General features: G+C 41.9%; 1 protein-coding gene across 1 annotated transcript in view; it reads left to right on the top strand.

The window, feature by feature from the left end:
• KIAA0368 (KIAA0368 ortholog) overlaps positions 1–14559 on the top strand; it is a 57363-nt gene that overhangs the window by 27427 nt on the left and 15377 nt on the right. The window contains exons 20-32 of the mRNA XM_009882128.1: positions 615–749; positions 2908–3073; positions 3496–3668; positions 4149–4250; positions 5783–5906; positions 6931–7076; positions 8182–8236; positions 9025–9139; positions 10066–10131; positions 10381–10498; positions 12402–12569; positions 13464–13543; positions 14278–14383. Of these exons, the coding sequence (XP_009880430.1) occupies positions 615–749; positions 2908–3073; positions 3496–3668; positions 4149–4250; positions 5783–5906; positions 6931–7076; positions 8182–8236; positions 9025–9139; positions 10066–10131; positions 10381–10498; positions 12402–12569; positions 13464–13543; positions 14278–14383 (1554 nt within the window). The remainder of the gene's footprint in view (positions 1–614; positions 750–2907; positions 3074–3495; positions 3669–4148; positions 4251–5782; positions 5907–6930; positions 7077–8181; positions 8237–9024; positions 9140–10065; positions 10132–10380; positions 10499–12401; positions 12570–13463; positions 13544–14277; positions 14384–14559) is intronic.

Raw genomic sequence — 14559 nt, 5'->3', positions numbered from 1 at the left:
ACACCATATAATGGCAGAGATAAGATAATATCTTGACAAATGACCCGAGGCTTCCCAAATTCAACTTTTTAACAATTTAGATAATACAAGATCTCTAATACCAAGTGGATAAATGTGCATTGAGAGCTGTGATTTCCTGGACACTTTGGGGTGTTTTTTACCATTGGATTTAACTGGTTTAATGTCTTGTGTTTTATTTTTTTCCCCTTTGATTAGTAAAAAGGAAATTGAAGCCTCCGGTAGGTCAGGAAAAACAACATCTTTAGGGTGGTTTTTTTTAGCTCAGTATGGATGCAAAATGTGGAAGTTCTCCTCTGAAGACAAAATTCAGCCAAGCATTCAGTCTGCGTGTTTAATGCAGAACTAGCAGATAGCCCTCTTGTGGCCAGTGGTAATCTTCCTCCTAAACGCTGGGCGTGTAATGAATGCTTTGCTGAATCGCGTGCTTTGTTTCTTACTAAATGATAATACTGTTGGTTTAAAGAGTGGTTTCTGAGTTAAGTACTATTTATGTAGCTGTGTGACAGTTCTGCTTGTATATTGAAGCTCTCTATGAACAGACTGTATAACAAGCTGATTCCATATTTTATGTTTCTTTTTAAAAACTCCCGCAGAGCCTGATGAACACGAACAAAGAAGAAATGCGTGAGCTCGCAGCCCTCTTTTATTCTGTAGTGCTGTCTACCATGTCTGGAGATGAGCTTAGGGCCTCCTTGGAGCAGCTGATCAAGATGACAAAAGACAACCATGTAACTACCTTCCCTTGCTGCTTCTTGTTTTCTCTCATGTCATGTAACTGATAGGAAATCTGAATCTCACAGTGTGTCCAGGATGTATTAGCCTTAATCTGAGTGTAAAATTAACTAGATGACTTCCAGTTGGACGGTGAGAAGGGATTTTTGTTGTAGGTGAGTGCAACAGATCTTTAAATAAATTAATCCCCAAAGCTGTTGTTAAGGTCAGGAGGGTTTCTCGGAGGCACTTCCCAAGCAAAGCCGGTACCATCACATATTTAACCAGTTTTAGCCAGCTAAAAATTCCTTATCCCATTGAGTGGTGATGGATCACACTACCCACCTCAAACAGTTTACCGATTCCTTATTTGTGAGTGCCTACAGGTACCGGCAGAACTGAGAAAATGTTTAACTCGTGAATTAACTTCCCCTCCCCTCCTGAGCCATAGCAGCCCCCCGTCGCCCATCTCCTCAGGCATTGCCCTGCCAGCAGCCTTTGCTGGGTGAGGGCTGGCTTCTTCCCTCCCTCCTCGCACCAACTGCTCAGCAGCCCCCCGCCGCCGTGTGGCTATGGTGGGTTTGCCTGCCTTCCCTCCTACGGCAGCTCCCGTTATCCTTATCTCTGCATTTTGCCACCGCAAGCATGGGGAAGGAGCCCTGAAAACAAATCAGGCAGGTTTCTGTGCTGGTGCGTCTTGAATCCTGAGAGGGAGGGAGAGTAGTAGCGGTTTTAGGTTGTATTTCCCCAACGCATTTTTGTATCTGTCTCTGAAGGACTTAATGGGGCACCATTTTACATCACAGGTAACAGGCCCAAAGGCTGACAAGAAGTGCTGATTGCTTTGTGCCGTATTTAGCAAACATGATTTCTTTTGAATGTGTGAAAGCTGTGTCTGTGAGCCACAGCCACGTCACCGCTCAGTTTAACATAGGGCACAGCTTCTGTGGTCGCAAAGGCAGTGCAGACGGATCCCAGTCCCCTACACTGCTTTCTGCCCCAGTCACCCGTGAAGCCAAGGATGACCTTTTGCAGAACCTGGCTGAAAATAAAGAGGGGTGTGAACCGTGAAACACAGAAAAGCAGTCTGTCCCCATGCATTTTTTGAGTTTGAGTCAGTTAGAGCTCTGATTTGCTGCGGAGGTACGAAGCCAGTTGAATCAGTAGAGCTAGGGGTGGTGGTGATCTCTAGTATGCTCAGCGAGGACTGCAGTGTAAATGGACAGCTGAAGTGGGGAGCGGGGAAGGACCCATCTTCAGCTGGCTTTGCTGCTGTGAGACCACAACAAGGAGCAGCCCCTGGTGGCAAAGCTGGGTTGAGGTTAGTCTGAACTTCCAGTCTGACCTTCCCCCAGCACAGCTTCATTCCATTCCTGGCAGCACAGTTGCACTGATGCAAGTTTTTGCAGGGTTGTGGTAAAAAACAGATACATGAACTAATCTGAGTTTAAGCTCCTGTCCCCTTCTTTCTTTTTTTTTTTTTTTTTTTTTTTTAATAATTAAGGGAGCATTTAAATCACAGAGCCTTATTTCTACACAAAACCCTTTTGTTGGAATTCACCTGTGGGAAGGAGCACCATCATTAGATAGCTTCAGCACCAAATCAGCATTTGAGAAATTGATGTTCTCGACATTTAATTGTAGTAATTGGTTTTCACAGTCTGTGGCCTACGGAACAGCGTAGAGGCATTGCCCTCGGTGTTCATAGACTAAGTATGTTCTCATTCTTAGCAATGCAAATCTAGAGTAATTCCCCTTTACTGCCTTTTACCAAAGAATACATTTTGTCCCCTTAATCTGAGTATGTCCAGTTTTTAAGTAGAGACAGCATAGTATTGTCTTATTTCATTTATTTCCTAAATCTGTATTTACAAATGAGATGAGTTGGATTTTTTTAATTTTGGGGTTTTTTTTGCCTAGCTACCAAGGGGTAGACTTCAGGAATGTGAGTGCTGGTGATAAATTCTTAATCTGTCCTCCTAAGCCTCTTTGAACTTTTGTTAATTTGTCTTTAAGGACTCCATCCATCAGAGAGCACTAGCAATATCATACTCTCTGTTGTTGCATTATGCCTTGTCATCTGGCTTGTCCATATGTGTTTTTAAATCGGTGCTTTGTGCAAAGTGTTACTGACTTTGAAAATGAGATTTTCTGCACTGTTGGTGTTGTCTGTAGAGCCCGGAGGTCCAACATGGATCCTTGTTGGCTTTGGGATTTACAGTAGGAAGGTACTTGGCCAAAGGGAAAATCAGAACAATGGAGCTACATGACATAGAACAGCCAAACACTGCAGTCATGCCGAAACAAGAACAGCTCATAAAGTCGACGACAGAGACAATAGGTAACTTCCTGCCTAAGACTGTGTTGCATGTAACAGTTGTTTTTTCAACCACCCCAGGCTGAGGACTTTTCTAAGGTAATTCAGCCCATAGATACTGTAATCGTGAGTTCACTTTCTGTGATACAATTTACAGCCTGTAAAAATGTCGTCTGATTAGAATGCATGGATGTAACCCCTTTCAACAAGAACTAGGTGTGCTCTTGGCTCATAGACCAACATAGCACAGCCAGGAGCAGTGCCACAGCCTCGACTGCTCTCAGTGTCTCCGTTCACTTTCATTTTGTTCTAGCATAATGCTTCCTACCAGCTGTGGAGGAGATAAATGCTTTGCTTGCATGGGTAGAATATGGGCCTGCCTGCCCACTGCTAAATAATAATAATAATACAAAATCCAAGTCGTCCTGTTTTGCATTTTCCTTTAGGTTCTTTTCTGGACAGCACGTCTCCCTTCCTCGTGGTGGCTGCTTGTACAGCTCTTGGGGAGATTGGCAGGAACGGCCCCTTGCCAATCCCCAGCGAAGGAACAGGATTTACAAAGCTGCAACTTGTTGAAAGCTTATTGGCCCGAATCCCTTCCAGCAAGGAAACGAATAAGGCAAGATTTTGTAGTGTTGTTACGATTCTTGTTCTGGAATTCTCTGTCCTCAGGTTTATGTGTTACCTGCTGTACTCAGCCTTGTTTTTTAAAGGAGTTAGGCTTATCTTGTTGGCCGTAGTGAGTTAGAATTGGGGTAATGGTTTTTCCAGTGTTGTCTAGTGGTTGATTGCTTGTGCATTCTATAGTCATGAGCAGGAGCTTAAGGAATGAGAACTATTAATGGTCATAACTTTAATTCAAGAAAAAAGGGGTTATCTTCTTTTACCTGGAAATAATCCTGAAAGGTAACAAGATATTTGTTTTGATCTGTGTTGTGGAAGAGAGGTGCACTGATTGATCAAATAAGTCACTTGCATGTCTAACTTCTGGTGTCTTAAGTGAAACTTCAGCAAGGGTGAAAAAGAACGGGTTTAAAGTGTATCTTCTGGATTTACAGGAAGGTTATGTGATGGTGTTGTTTTTTTGTTTGTGTTTAAGATGAAGGAACGAGCAATACAAACATTAGGTTACTTCCCAGTGGGAGATGAAGATTTTCCTCACCAGAAGCTACTGTTGCAGGGTTTAATGGATTCTGTGGAGGTGAGGCACTATCAATGTATTATTCTTTATACTGGAGTGAGTATTTCTATTTGAATGCTTTTTATTTACTCAAGCCAGATTTACAAGGGGAGATGTCTTCTTGTAATAGCACCTCTGGGTTTTTTAAAACGGCCTTGAAATAGAGAGCAGAGGTAGGTTTGGGGCTTGTATGATGTTTATGCCACAGTTTAAAAACTTGCCAGTTGAGGTGTCTGCCCCAGTCTCTGAGACGAATATGTGTTTCCCTTCAGGAGCACTATCTGTATGTGTAAAATCTTAACAGCTTATAGTAATGAACACACAGGTCTATATTTTCGCCTCCAAAAGTACCCTAGAAGTAGATAATGTAAATACACTTTTTTCATCTGAACTACATCAGCTGATAGAACTCACTTGAAGTAGAAGCTGTGTTTATAGGAATGTGTGTATCTGCTGTCAGTCTAAATGCATCTGTGTAGCGCACTGCATTCTTTCACAGTACTTCAGGGCTGCTATATGTAATGCAATATGCCAGACAGCAAAATTAAATAGTCAAGAAGCTTTCTTAGCGTTCTTCATTTACAGCTTGTTTTACCTTTCTTCCTTCTTCGTACTGACATAGGATTCAGCAGTGTAGAAGCAGCTATTGAGTATCAGACAGGCTGGCTTTGCCGAGTCCTCCAATCTGATGTGATCAAACAAGCAAAAATAGTAAGAACATTGTGTACACAATCATAAAATGATGTTTCTAAGCGCCATGTTTATCTTCTATAACTGCTTAGGAACATTACAGCTTCCTTTGTAAAATGTGTACTTGAAAAAAACCCCACAATTTATCTTAGATTACAGGAAGCTAAGGGCTTACTTCTCCAAATGCCTGAGCATTTTATGCTTCCAGAGACTAAGGAGAATAATCTAGAAGGTACTTGGCAGGTATGGAAATCAGTTCTTAGGACACAAGATTCATCATAAATAATGACAAAAAAGTGGCAGAGTTCTGCACATTCTGTTCCTGAGGGCTTAGAGAATAGTGGAAAGAGGACAGAGAAGCAAAGCAAAGTATCGTCTGAATTCTTTTACTGTGAAAAACAAATTTGTGCATCTCTGGGAGATCATCAACCTCTGGATGGAATTACAGGAGAATCTTTTACTAATGCATACTATAACTAAGCCACAGTAATTTTCGTTAATGACTGGCAGTCTTGTTCTAACTTTGTTTTATTTTCATCTTGTCTCGCTGATTCTTTCTGTTCACTAAGTTGAACTTTTGCAGAGACTAGAAAATGCTTTGTAGAAAGCACACTTTAAAAATAATTATGGAAATTTTAGCTCAGCATTCGTTTTGGAGACTTTGAGATTGGCTCAGTTTCCATCAGTTTCAGGGGGTCTGAAGTGCCACATAATCTCAGAAGCTCACCGGAAGAGTGGTCTTATTGCAAATTGGTGCTGAGAATTGGGGCTGGGAGAGAGGCTGTGGTTTTCTGGACTAAGTGCCAGAAGTTTTGGGGTGTGTGTAATTAGTACTGTCAGTGAGCCTCTGTCGTGTTTTTCAGGCCAAGCAAATAGAACTGCAGTTCACTGTTGGAGAAGCTATTACCAGTGCGGCTGTAGGAACCAGCTCAGTGGCTGCACGTGATGCGTGGACAGTCACAGAGGAGGAGTATATCCCTCCTTCAGGTGGGCCTTCCTAATAGAGGGGCTGAGTTGAGGAACGTGAAATTTCACAGTTCTGGACTAACACTGGACTCCGTAACTTTATTTCCATGGTGCTTTTTTTATAACAGTAGAAGTAATAACAGTAGAGATTTCCAGATTTATAACGGTAGAGACATTTCGTGTCTGTTAATGCACTGCTTGGTGTTCTGCAATGCTGATTATGTACAGGTAATGTCACCTCTTCAATTCCATCTGCTCAGAGGGTATAGAAGACTTCATTTCATGTGCTGTTTAAATATCTTCTTGATGAAATCTAATTTATTGCCACTTGACAGTGCATATGGTTTATTTTTTCATTTTGGTTTGCCATGTTGAGTTAGTTTCAGGTTTAACATACGCAAACCTTTTAAAATAGCATTTTGAAGCCTGCAGTGGAAAACAGGGTTATAAAATTAAATTGCAAGTCTTTTTCCAACAACTTGGACTGATACGATTAAGTGACATTTACATGCAGTAAATGCAGAAATTTTATTTAAGGACTAAGTTTCTGTACCCGTTGAAATACAAGCATGACAAAATGCTAGCTTCAGAGCAGGCAGCTGTAAATATCTGCCTCAGACCTGCAAACGGGTGTTTTAATGTTGTGACAGTGGTCTTAGATCTCAAGTGTACGCAAAGCTGAGCATGTGCAGAATGGGGTAGAAACCAAACCCTGCCGTTGCTCCAGAAATTTTGAGTCCTAACAAAAAACAAGTAGTGCACTGAATGTTATCCAGTATGAGTGGTACCTCTTCTTGGCCACAGGCTCTGAAACAGTCACATGAAGGGTTAGGAGGACTCTATTCAGTGTTTCTATTAGGAGAAATACTTTCTCACTGACTCCAGTGAAGGCTTTTCCTAAATAAGCAGCGATTAAGGTGTCAGCTGAGTGCTCATGGGCTAATTAGGTTTTTCATTGCCGCTGCACATTACATTGAAATTAAAAATGGGTGTGGCCGATTCGCAAAGCTCCCCCCTCCCCTCCACTTATCTTTCTTTCATATAGATTTGAAAGTGAATGACGTGGTTCCCTGGGTCCTAGACCTGATTTTGAACAAGCACATTGTCAGCCCCAACCCACACGTCAGGCAGGCAGCTTGCATCTGGCTTCTATCAATGGTGAAGAAGCTGAGCACGCACAAGGCAATTAAGGTAAGAAATATGCCTTTACCTAACTCTGGCTCCTTGTCCCTATTTTTGCTTCTCGCCTTCTTTCTGTCCCTCCCTTCCCTTTCACTTCCATTGCCTCTTTTCCCTCAGCGCTGCTGCAGTCTGTATTGCGGTGTTTTTCAGACGTGGCTTAACTTTAGTCACTAGGGGAACATACTAACTGGCAGATGAACCTGTTTGGCACCTTTGTGAACATCTGACTTGCACTCAAGTCAGAGTGAGCTTAGTGTAAATAGCTGTTGTAAGATGAAGTAACAGTCCCTCTTCCCTTGGGAGAAAGAGGTTGGTGTCTGTATAGTTTTTAGGATTTATTTTTGGAAAATATTAAAAGGAGGCCAAGGAGGGGAAGAAGGGAGAACTAGATGGATTTCGTGGACTCATTTTTTTCACAGAGTTTATCACAACTTTTGTACCTAGGAACAGTTATGATGTGCTTTGTGGACTGCATTTTTGCTGCGCTTTGATGAAAACCTTGCATTTAGAGTGCTTGTCTGTAATGCCAGAATGTGAAAGGTCCTGTACAAGGATTTAATAAAGCATTCCCAACCAAAATGTCCTCTCTCTGCGTAGAGGTACTATAGACTGTGATTGGACCATGTAAACATTTTGTGCTCTTCAGTTGATGATAAAGAGCTTTGGGATGATAGGTGCTTTGCAAATGTGAGCTGTTTTATCTAAAACCTTGCCGCATGTTACACTCATCTGAACAACGGATCTTGTGGGAGGTGGGAAAATCAACTAGTTTGGGGATGAAAAAAAGATGTCCTTGCACAGAGGATAGCTCCATCTGGCTGCAAGCCAGATTTATGATGCATTACTGCCATGAATTAGACAAGGAAAATAAAATATGTGGCTTACTAATGTCATGGTAGCTGTAAAGAGGTGCTGGACAAATAACTGTTATCTTCTGTGGACATCAATCTGCTTACCTGTCTGGAAAGGAGGGCGGTTCTTGTCCTGGGTCTAGCTCAAATAGGCAATTCCATGATACTGTAGCCTCTGTTTATCTTTTAGGAACTTCTCATGAGACCAGACAAAGGATCCAAAACTTGAGATAAAAATAATGTCTTTTTTTCTCATCTTACAGTCTCATCTCAAGGATATTCAAAGTGCATTTGTTTCAATTCTGTCAGATAGTGATGGTAAGTACTACCACATTTTGAAAGTTGTGTCTTTTGGTGGGATTTTAACAGAATGGAGGGAATCTTTGAACAGGCAGAACATCACCTACAGCCTCTCTGTCAGTCAGCATTAGAAGGTGCCTGTAGAAGCATCCCATTTCTATTGTAGTAGCAATGATTTCTTTTCTAGGCATCACATGTAGAGATAAGAAGCACAGCTTTTATCTGTGCGTTGCTGACCAAGCACAAATCATTCTCTGCGTTTCCCCCTTCAGACTGCAGTAACAGAAACTGTTCAGTGTGGGTACTTTGCTCTGCTTTGGGCAGCAGGATGTGTATCACGGAGTTCTGCATGGATAGGAACTCTAAACCCTCTTTAAGCTGGCAAGTCTTGGCTTATTGGTCTGTCCATGGCAGCTAGTGGAAAGGGTGGCATCCGCCAGCCTGTCCAAAGCTCATTCAAGTTGAAGAGAGGATTACCATTAATTTTGTTGGACTTCAGGGGCCAGCAGTATGTCAGGATGCTTACAGCTCTTGGAACTGTCTCTGCTATTTCAAAACCTGCAGTGACAGTATTAACATGAAGATGTCACCTAATTTGGGGGGGGATATGCCTTCAGAACAAATCGCTGCTTCAGACTACAAAGATTGTGTCTTGCCAGACTAGATCTTTAGAAATGGAAAGCTGTGACCTGCAGCACAGAGCTCCATTTGCTAGATCATGATTTTGGTTGAGTCTTGGTTTTGAAGTCTGTGTGTTACTTAATTACATGCTTATTTGTAATTTTACTTTCTAAAATCTCTTGCAGAGCTTAGTCAAGATGTTGCTTCAAAAGGTCTTGGGCTGATATATGAACTGGGAAGTGAACAGGATCAGCAAGAGCTAGTCACCACACTTGTTGACACCCTTATGACTGGGAAAAGGTACAGTGAGCTCCAAACACAGTGACAGAGTACTCTGAGCTATGTGTCTGGTGGGAACAAAAATGTGCCTCTCTTGTGTGGGGAAAGAGACGTTTTGTGGCCAAGGGCAAGCCAATGTCCATATGTTGCCCGTGTGTCAAACTGGGACATTTCTTAATTCAGCTTAGAGTTTGTTGTGACTGAAGTTGTTCCGGTTTTCTTCCGTTCAACAGAGCTTCAAAGTAATGATTCAGTCCTGATTCAGTCAGGGTTCTGTTAGTTCAAGTCAGTCAGGGTTGGGTTAGATTTCCTATTTACTGCATTGTTCAATTGCAAAGGACAATGACCTCTTTCAGCAATTCTGCACAATGTGAGCGTTGCAAAAGTGGGGGCTTGCTTGTGCCTGAAATGTACCTTTTGCTGAGGAAGTGTTGTTAAGGACTCCTGGCTAGTAGTTACATTGGGTCAGCGCTGGAAATGCTCTTTAACAGCGTACTTCTGTCTAACCTGCTGTGGCTGTGATCACTGTGAATGACAGAAACCTAGGCTGGGAGTGTGGGGATCCAGTGGTGGTAAACAGGAATGGAAAATAGATTTTGTTTTGTTTTGTTTTGAGGTAGAGATTTGCTGTCCATTATATGGCTTGTATCTGGGCAGAAATAAAAAAAAAAAAGCATTATTCAGTGTTTTGACTTTTTACCTTCTGGCTGCACAGCAAAGCCCTCACTTTCTGCATCGTGTCCTTAGCAGTACACATGATATATGTTACATGAGATTCCTTGCAGTGTATGTGGCTTTGCACACCTGTATGTTTTTTGTGGGGTTGGAACTGAAAGAATGGGAAGTTACTGAGTTATTAAAGCAAAACAAAGTAACTTGTTCTGTAGTGTGCAATCCATTCAGTGGTAGAGTTTAGTAAAGCTAATGCTGGGCCTCTTTTCTACCAGAGCCAAACATGAGATGACTGGAGAAACTGTGGTGTTTCAGGGTGGCCTGAGCAAAACCCCAGATGGGTAAGTTTACTGACAGACTCAATGACAGACACACAGTCAGTGCTGAAACAGTATTGCCTTGCTTATGAATCTGCTTCCTGAGCTTTTTGTTCCTTCACGGTCTCTAAGTTACTGTAACTATTTCCTTGTAGTACAGATAGGGTATTCACTTATCTCTCTCTGCTCTAGGCTATTTGACTATAGCTTCAGCTATTACGGCATTTGCATAGCTAAAAATAATGACACTGATGTCCCTTCTGCTTTCCAAAGTCAAGGTCTTTCTACCTACAAGGAGCTTTGTTCACTGGCTAGTGATCTCAATCAACCAGACCTGGTGTACAAATTCATGAATCTGGCCAACCATCATGCCATGTGGAATTCTCGGAAGGTAATTCACTGCTTTCATACCACTTCCACTCTCACTGTGCACTCTGGAAACAGTAATTGCATTTCTTTAGCTCTGTTTGCATGATCTGTGGATGACTGCATGTAGAGGCTATTTGTTGATGTTTTGGTGTCCGGTCCAATGCAAATTTACTAGGCTGAGAAACAAATTTGGGATTACTTGAAATTCTTAAAACAAAACATGGGCATCGCAACATTCGTATCATCCTGCATTCCCCTCTGAATCATCTGTGTTCCTTTCTTTTTACTTTTAAATGTGCTTAGAGGCCAGGTCTTGATGTGTTCAAACAGTGACATAATGTTTTCAAAACTGGATGAATTTTCAGATGCCAAAGAAAGTGACCTTTGTTATCTAAAAAGACAGAGCAAAAAATACTGAGCAATAAGTTGCGAAAAAGCCAGTTGACAATACACCAGTGTAATCACTGTTGTCAAAAGTATCCTTTTTTTAATTCAAGTCTGGATATTTTAAAGCTACTGGGACCTTTAGCAAAGCTAAAATTGGATCCACTTCCTGCCAAAAAAGTAGCTTTGTAAATTTGAAGATCTCGGTACACTTTTCAGAGCTTTAACTTGGGTGCTTTTTCACTGGCTATACGTAAGCTTGGAAGAACTTGTTTTGTCCCTGTGAGTGGGCAGAGCAGCTTTCGTGTGCTTTCATGCAGAAGACCCAGGTAGCTGCATCTACTGTTGCACCTTTCGTGCTCTTTCATGCTTGTTACCTGAAGTTTTGAGACTCTGGCAACACCACTTAGTGTAAAAAACAAGCCTCAGCATTGACTTCCATCCAGAGTTTGACAAGTCAACATGTCCATTGAGACTTCCCTCTCTTTGCACTGGGACTTCGGAAGCATAGGAGCATAGTTAGGTTCCTGACCCTTGTGGAATTTCACCAGCCAGCGTGAGACAAGAAAATCCACTCAGCAGCTCTAGGTTGAGCTTTGGCATTTGAGGAACTTGCATAACCGTTTAAGTTGAAGGGAGCATCTGGAAGTCGGTGCTCCGAATCTCCACACAAGAGCTAGGCAGAGCAAGCTGTCGAGGGCCTTGCAGATGATGTCTTCCTTTTCCTTATACTTCCTGCAGCCTCTTGCTCCTCACAGCAGCGGTCCTAACTGAGAGTGTGTCTTTATTACTCTTCCCTTTTTTGACTAACCCATCCTGTCCTGTGGAACTCCTAGTATGGGGTTTTGAGTGGCAGCTTTTGACAGTGCAGGTCAGGAAACATGAAGTCATTAGAGGCAGTCACAGCACTGCCTGTATTGAGTAATTTCTTTTTGGGCTATCCTGCCAAATCCCATGGGACTTGACGGACGAGCATCAGTCCCACTGTGTTAGAATCGACAGTGGAATTGACAGTGGTGGAGAAAGAAAACAGTATGGAAGAATACGTGAGTTTAAAGTAAATATGAATAGCTGCAAAATTATAATCCCCAGGGATTTTAAGTTGTAGAGCTAAGGTAGAGTTGTTTTATTTTTAGTTTTTCAGTGCCTAAGTTATTCTAAGTGCAGCAGAGTTGTAGGGAAGCAGTGGCCCATCCTCACCAGTTTTTCTGAGAAAGAATCTCTTTCAGAAGAACATTCAAATCTTCAAAGTTTTAATTCTTCACCACCACTTTTGCAAACGAGATCAATGGGTATCTTGAAATGAAGGTTGGAGAGAAGGAAGTTTTGAAGTAGCATCTTGCCTGCTGAGTGTGATTGTATGCTTGAGATCACTGTGGTGCTGTAGCGCTGATGGGGAGCTAATTCTGGTACCATTCTAGTCCTTTTGATTTGGTCTGAATCTAAACTGTGTCAGTCAACTTTGCCACTGACTGTGGTGTGCCCATAACTGAGTGAGTGAGCAGATTGTTTCAACAAATACTCTTTTGTCATCATTTCAGGGAGCAGCTTTTGGTTTCAATGTGATAGCTGCCAAGGCTGGAGAGCAACTGGCTCCATTTTTGCCCCAGCTTCTTCCACGACTTTACCGTTACCAGTTTGACCCCAACCTGGGCATTCGACAGGCAATGACCAGCATTTGGAATGCCTTGGTCACCGACAAGTCAATGGTGAGTAAGCAGCAAAGTGCAGACTGGTGGCTTTGCTGCTAGCCAGCAGCATCTCAGAGATCCTCATGGGACAGTTGCATCTTGTGAAAGGAGGGGCTGTGCAGAAACGAGCGAGGTATTGTACTACAGAGAAAGAGGTGCTTGAATCCATAGATGAGCTGGAGGATGTGCAGAGGTTTTGCACTGCCTCTTACATGTGAAAGGATGTCACAGACCTTGTTTGCGTGGGCAGTGTTAAAGTATATGATTTACTTTACTTAAAGTGGGTTTTTTCCACACTTCAATATTGCTTTGATATTGCTTATGAGAAGCTCTTCAGGAGTCCTTATGGCCTAAGATACCCTTCCTAGAGCAAGAGCATATAAATGCGGTTCCTCAGTTTTTAAGTGGGAAGAAGCCCATGGGAAGAGGCTGTTCCATCAGTTTGAGGATAACTCCTCCCAGACAAGTTTCAGGAATAAGCGATTTTCATGAGATGCCCTTGCTCTGGCTCTGAAAGGCCTGGAATTGAGTTTGCAGATCTTTTCTCCTAGCAAAAGTGATGTTAGTGTGAAGTCATTTGCCCTGATCCCTCATCAAAGTGCAACTGCTTATCCTGTAAATAGATTTTTTGGTGCTGCATCTAAAAAGTTCAGTTGATACAGGACTGAGGGACACTTCTTGTCATCTCTGTCACAGCGTTAAGCCCTGAAGCAGTGCAGAGAAAGGCCTGTCTAAAGCAAAGTCAGAGGGCGTTTGTGCAGGGTCAGGTCTGGCAAGCATTAGTTCATCTGCTGTGGCTGAAGGCAGATTTTATTGTCCAAAGGGACGTGTTTTTTTTTTTTTTTTTCAGAGTACAGGAAAAGGTTGCATGGTCCGTGCTTGTTTCGTGATTTTTCCTTTTCTTAATAATAGGTCGATAAGTACATGAAGGAAATCCTTGAGGATTTGATCAGTAACCTAACCAGCAGTCTGTGGAGGATCAGGGAATCCAGGTATTGCTGGGAAAAGTAACAGATTTTTCTTTGAACTCTTTTCTCTTCTTTGCCATAAACTTGTTAACCTGAAGAAGTTGAGGGGGGAAGGAGGACACGTCCTTTCATCAGGATAGAGTAGTCTTGTAGTCCACACTTGACGTGTGATACAATCTTGAAGCTATTTGCTTCATTGAGCCTGAAATTTTTTATTGCATGTAGCTTTAAGCATGATACTAAACCATGTTCTCTGAAGGAGGAGTTTTCTGGCCACAAATTTCTTACCTGTTCTTGGACCTGAAATACTACTTAATGTGAGAAAATCTGGCTATATATGTGCTTGGCAGCAGGATGCCAGTTGGTATAGCATTTTTCGTAATTTGCTTTTTGTTTATAGTAGTTTCTAGTTATGCTGTATTGAAAACTTCCATTTTAATGTCAATTCCAGACTTTAGGCCATTTTGTTTTGTTCTTATCCTATACTTACAGAAAAGAAATCTGAAACAATTTTGTAACTGGAATGTTTGCAATAGCAATTTTCAGTACAGCAGCCTTTCTCACTTGCTGTCAGCTGTTTCAGATTTCACCTGACTGGCTGAAGGAGATGTTCTTACAACAGAGTAGATTTAGGGTTTGGGGAAAATAAGGAATGTGAAACAATTCTTTTTTTTTTTAACCATTTACTTATATTTATAAACTCACCTGTATATACAAATAAGTACACCATGTGAAGAAAATAAAATTCTTGTTTGCAGCTGTCTGGCACTGAACGACTTACTAAGAGGAAGGCCTTTGGATGACATTATAGACAAACTTCCAGAGATCTGGGAAATCCTATTCAGAGTGCAAGATGACATTAAGGTAACGGAACTGATAATTAAAAAGGAATCTTCAATAGAAAGTACAGTGGTCAGGCTCTGAGATGTTTAAAGAGAGACTGTCTGAGAAGTCAAGTTGAAGCTAATGGGAGTTTTGGTTATTAAGCAGACTACAAATTCAGGCACTTGCAGTTGAAATTTCCGTACTGCCTTAGAAAT

Source organism: Charadrius vociferus, unplaced genomic scaffold (genome assembly GCF_000708025.1).
Source record: "Charadrius vociferus isolate BGI_N301 unplaced genomic scaffold, ASM70802v2 scaffold693, whole genome shotgun sequence".
NCBI lineage: Eukaryota > Metazoa > Chordata > Aves > Charadriiformes > Charadriidae > Charadrius > Charadrius vociferus.
This window is presented reverse-complemented; position numbering and strand designations above follow the sequence as displayed.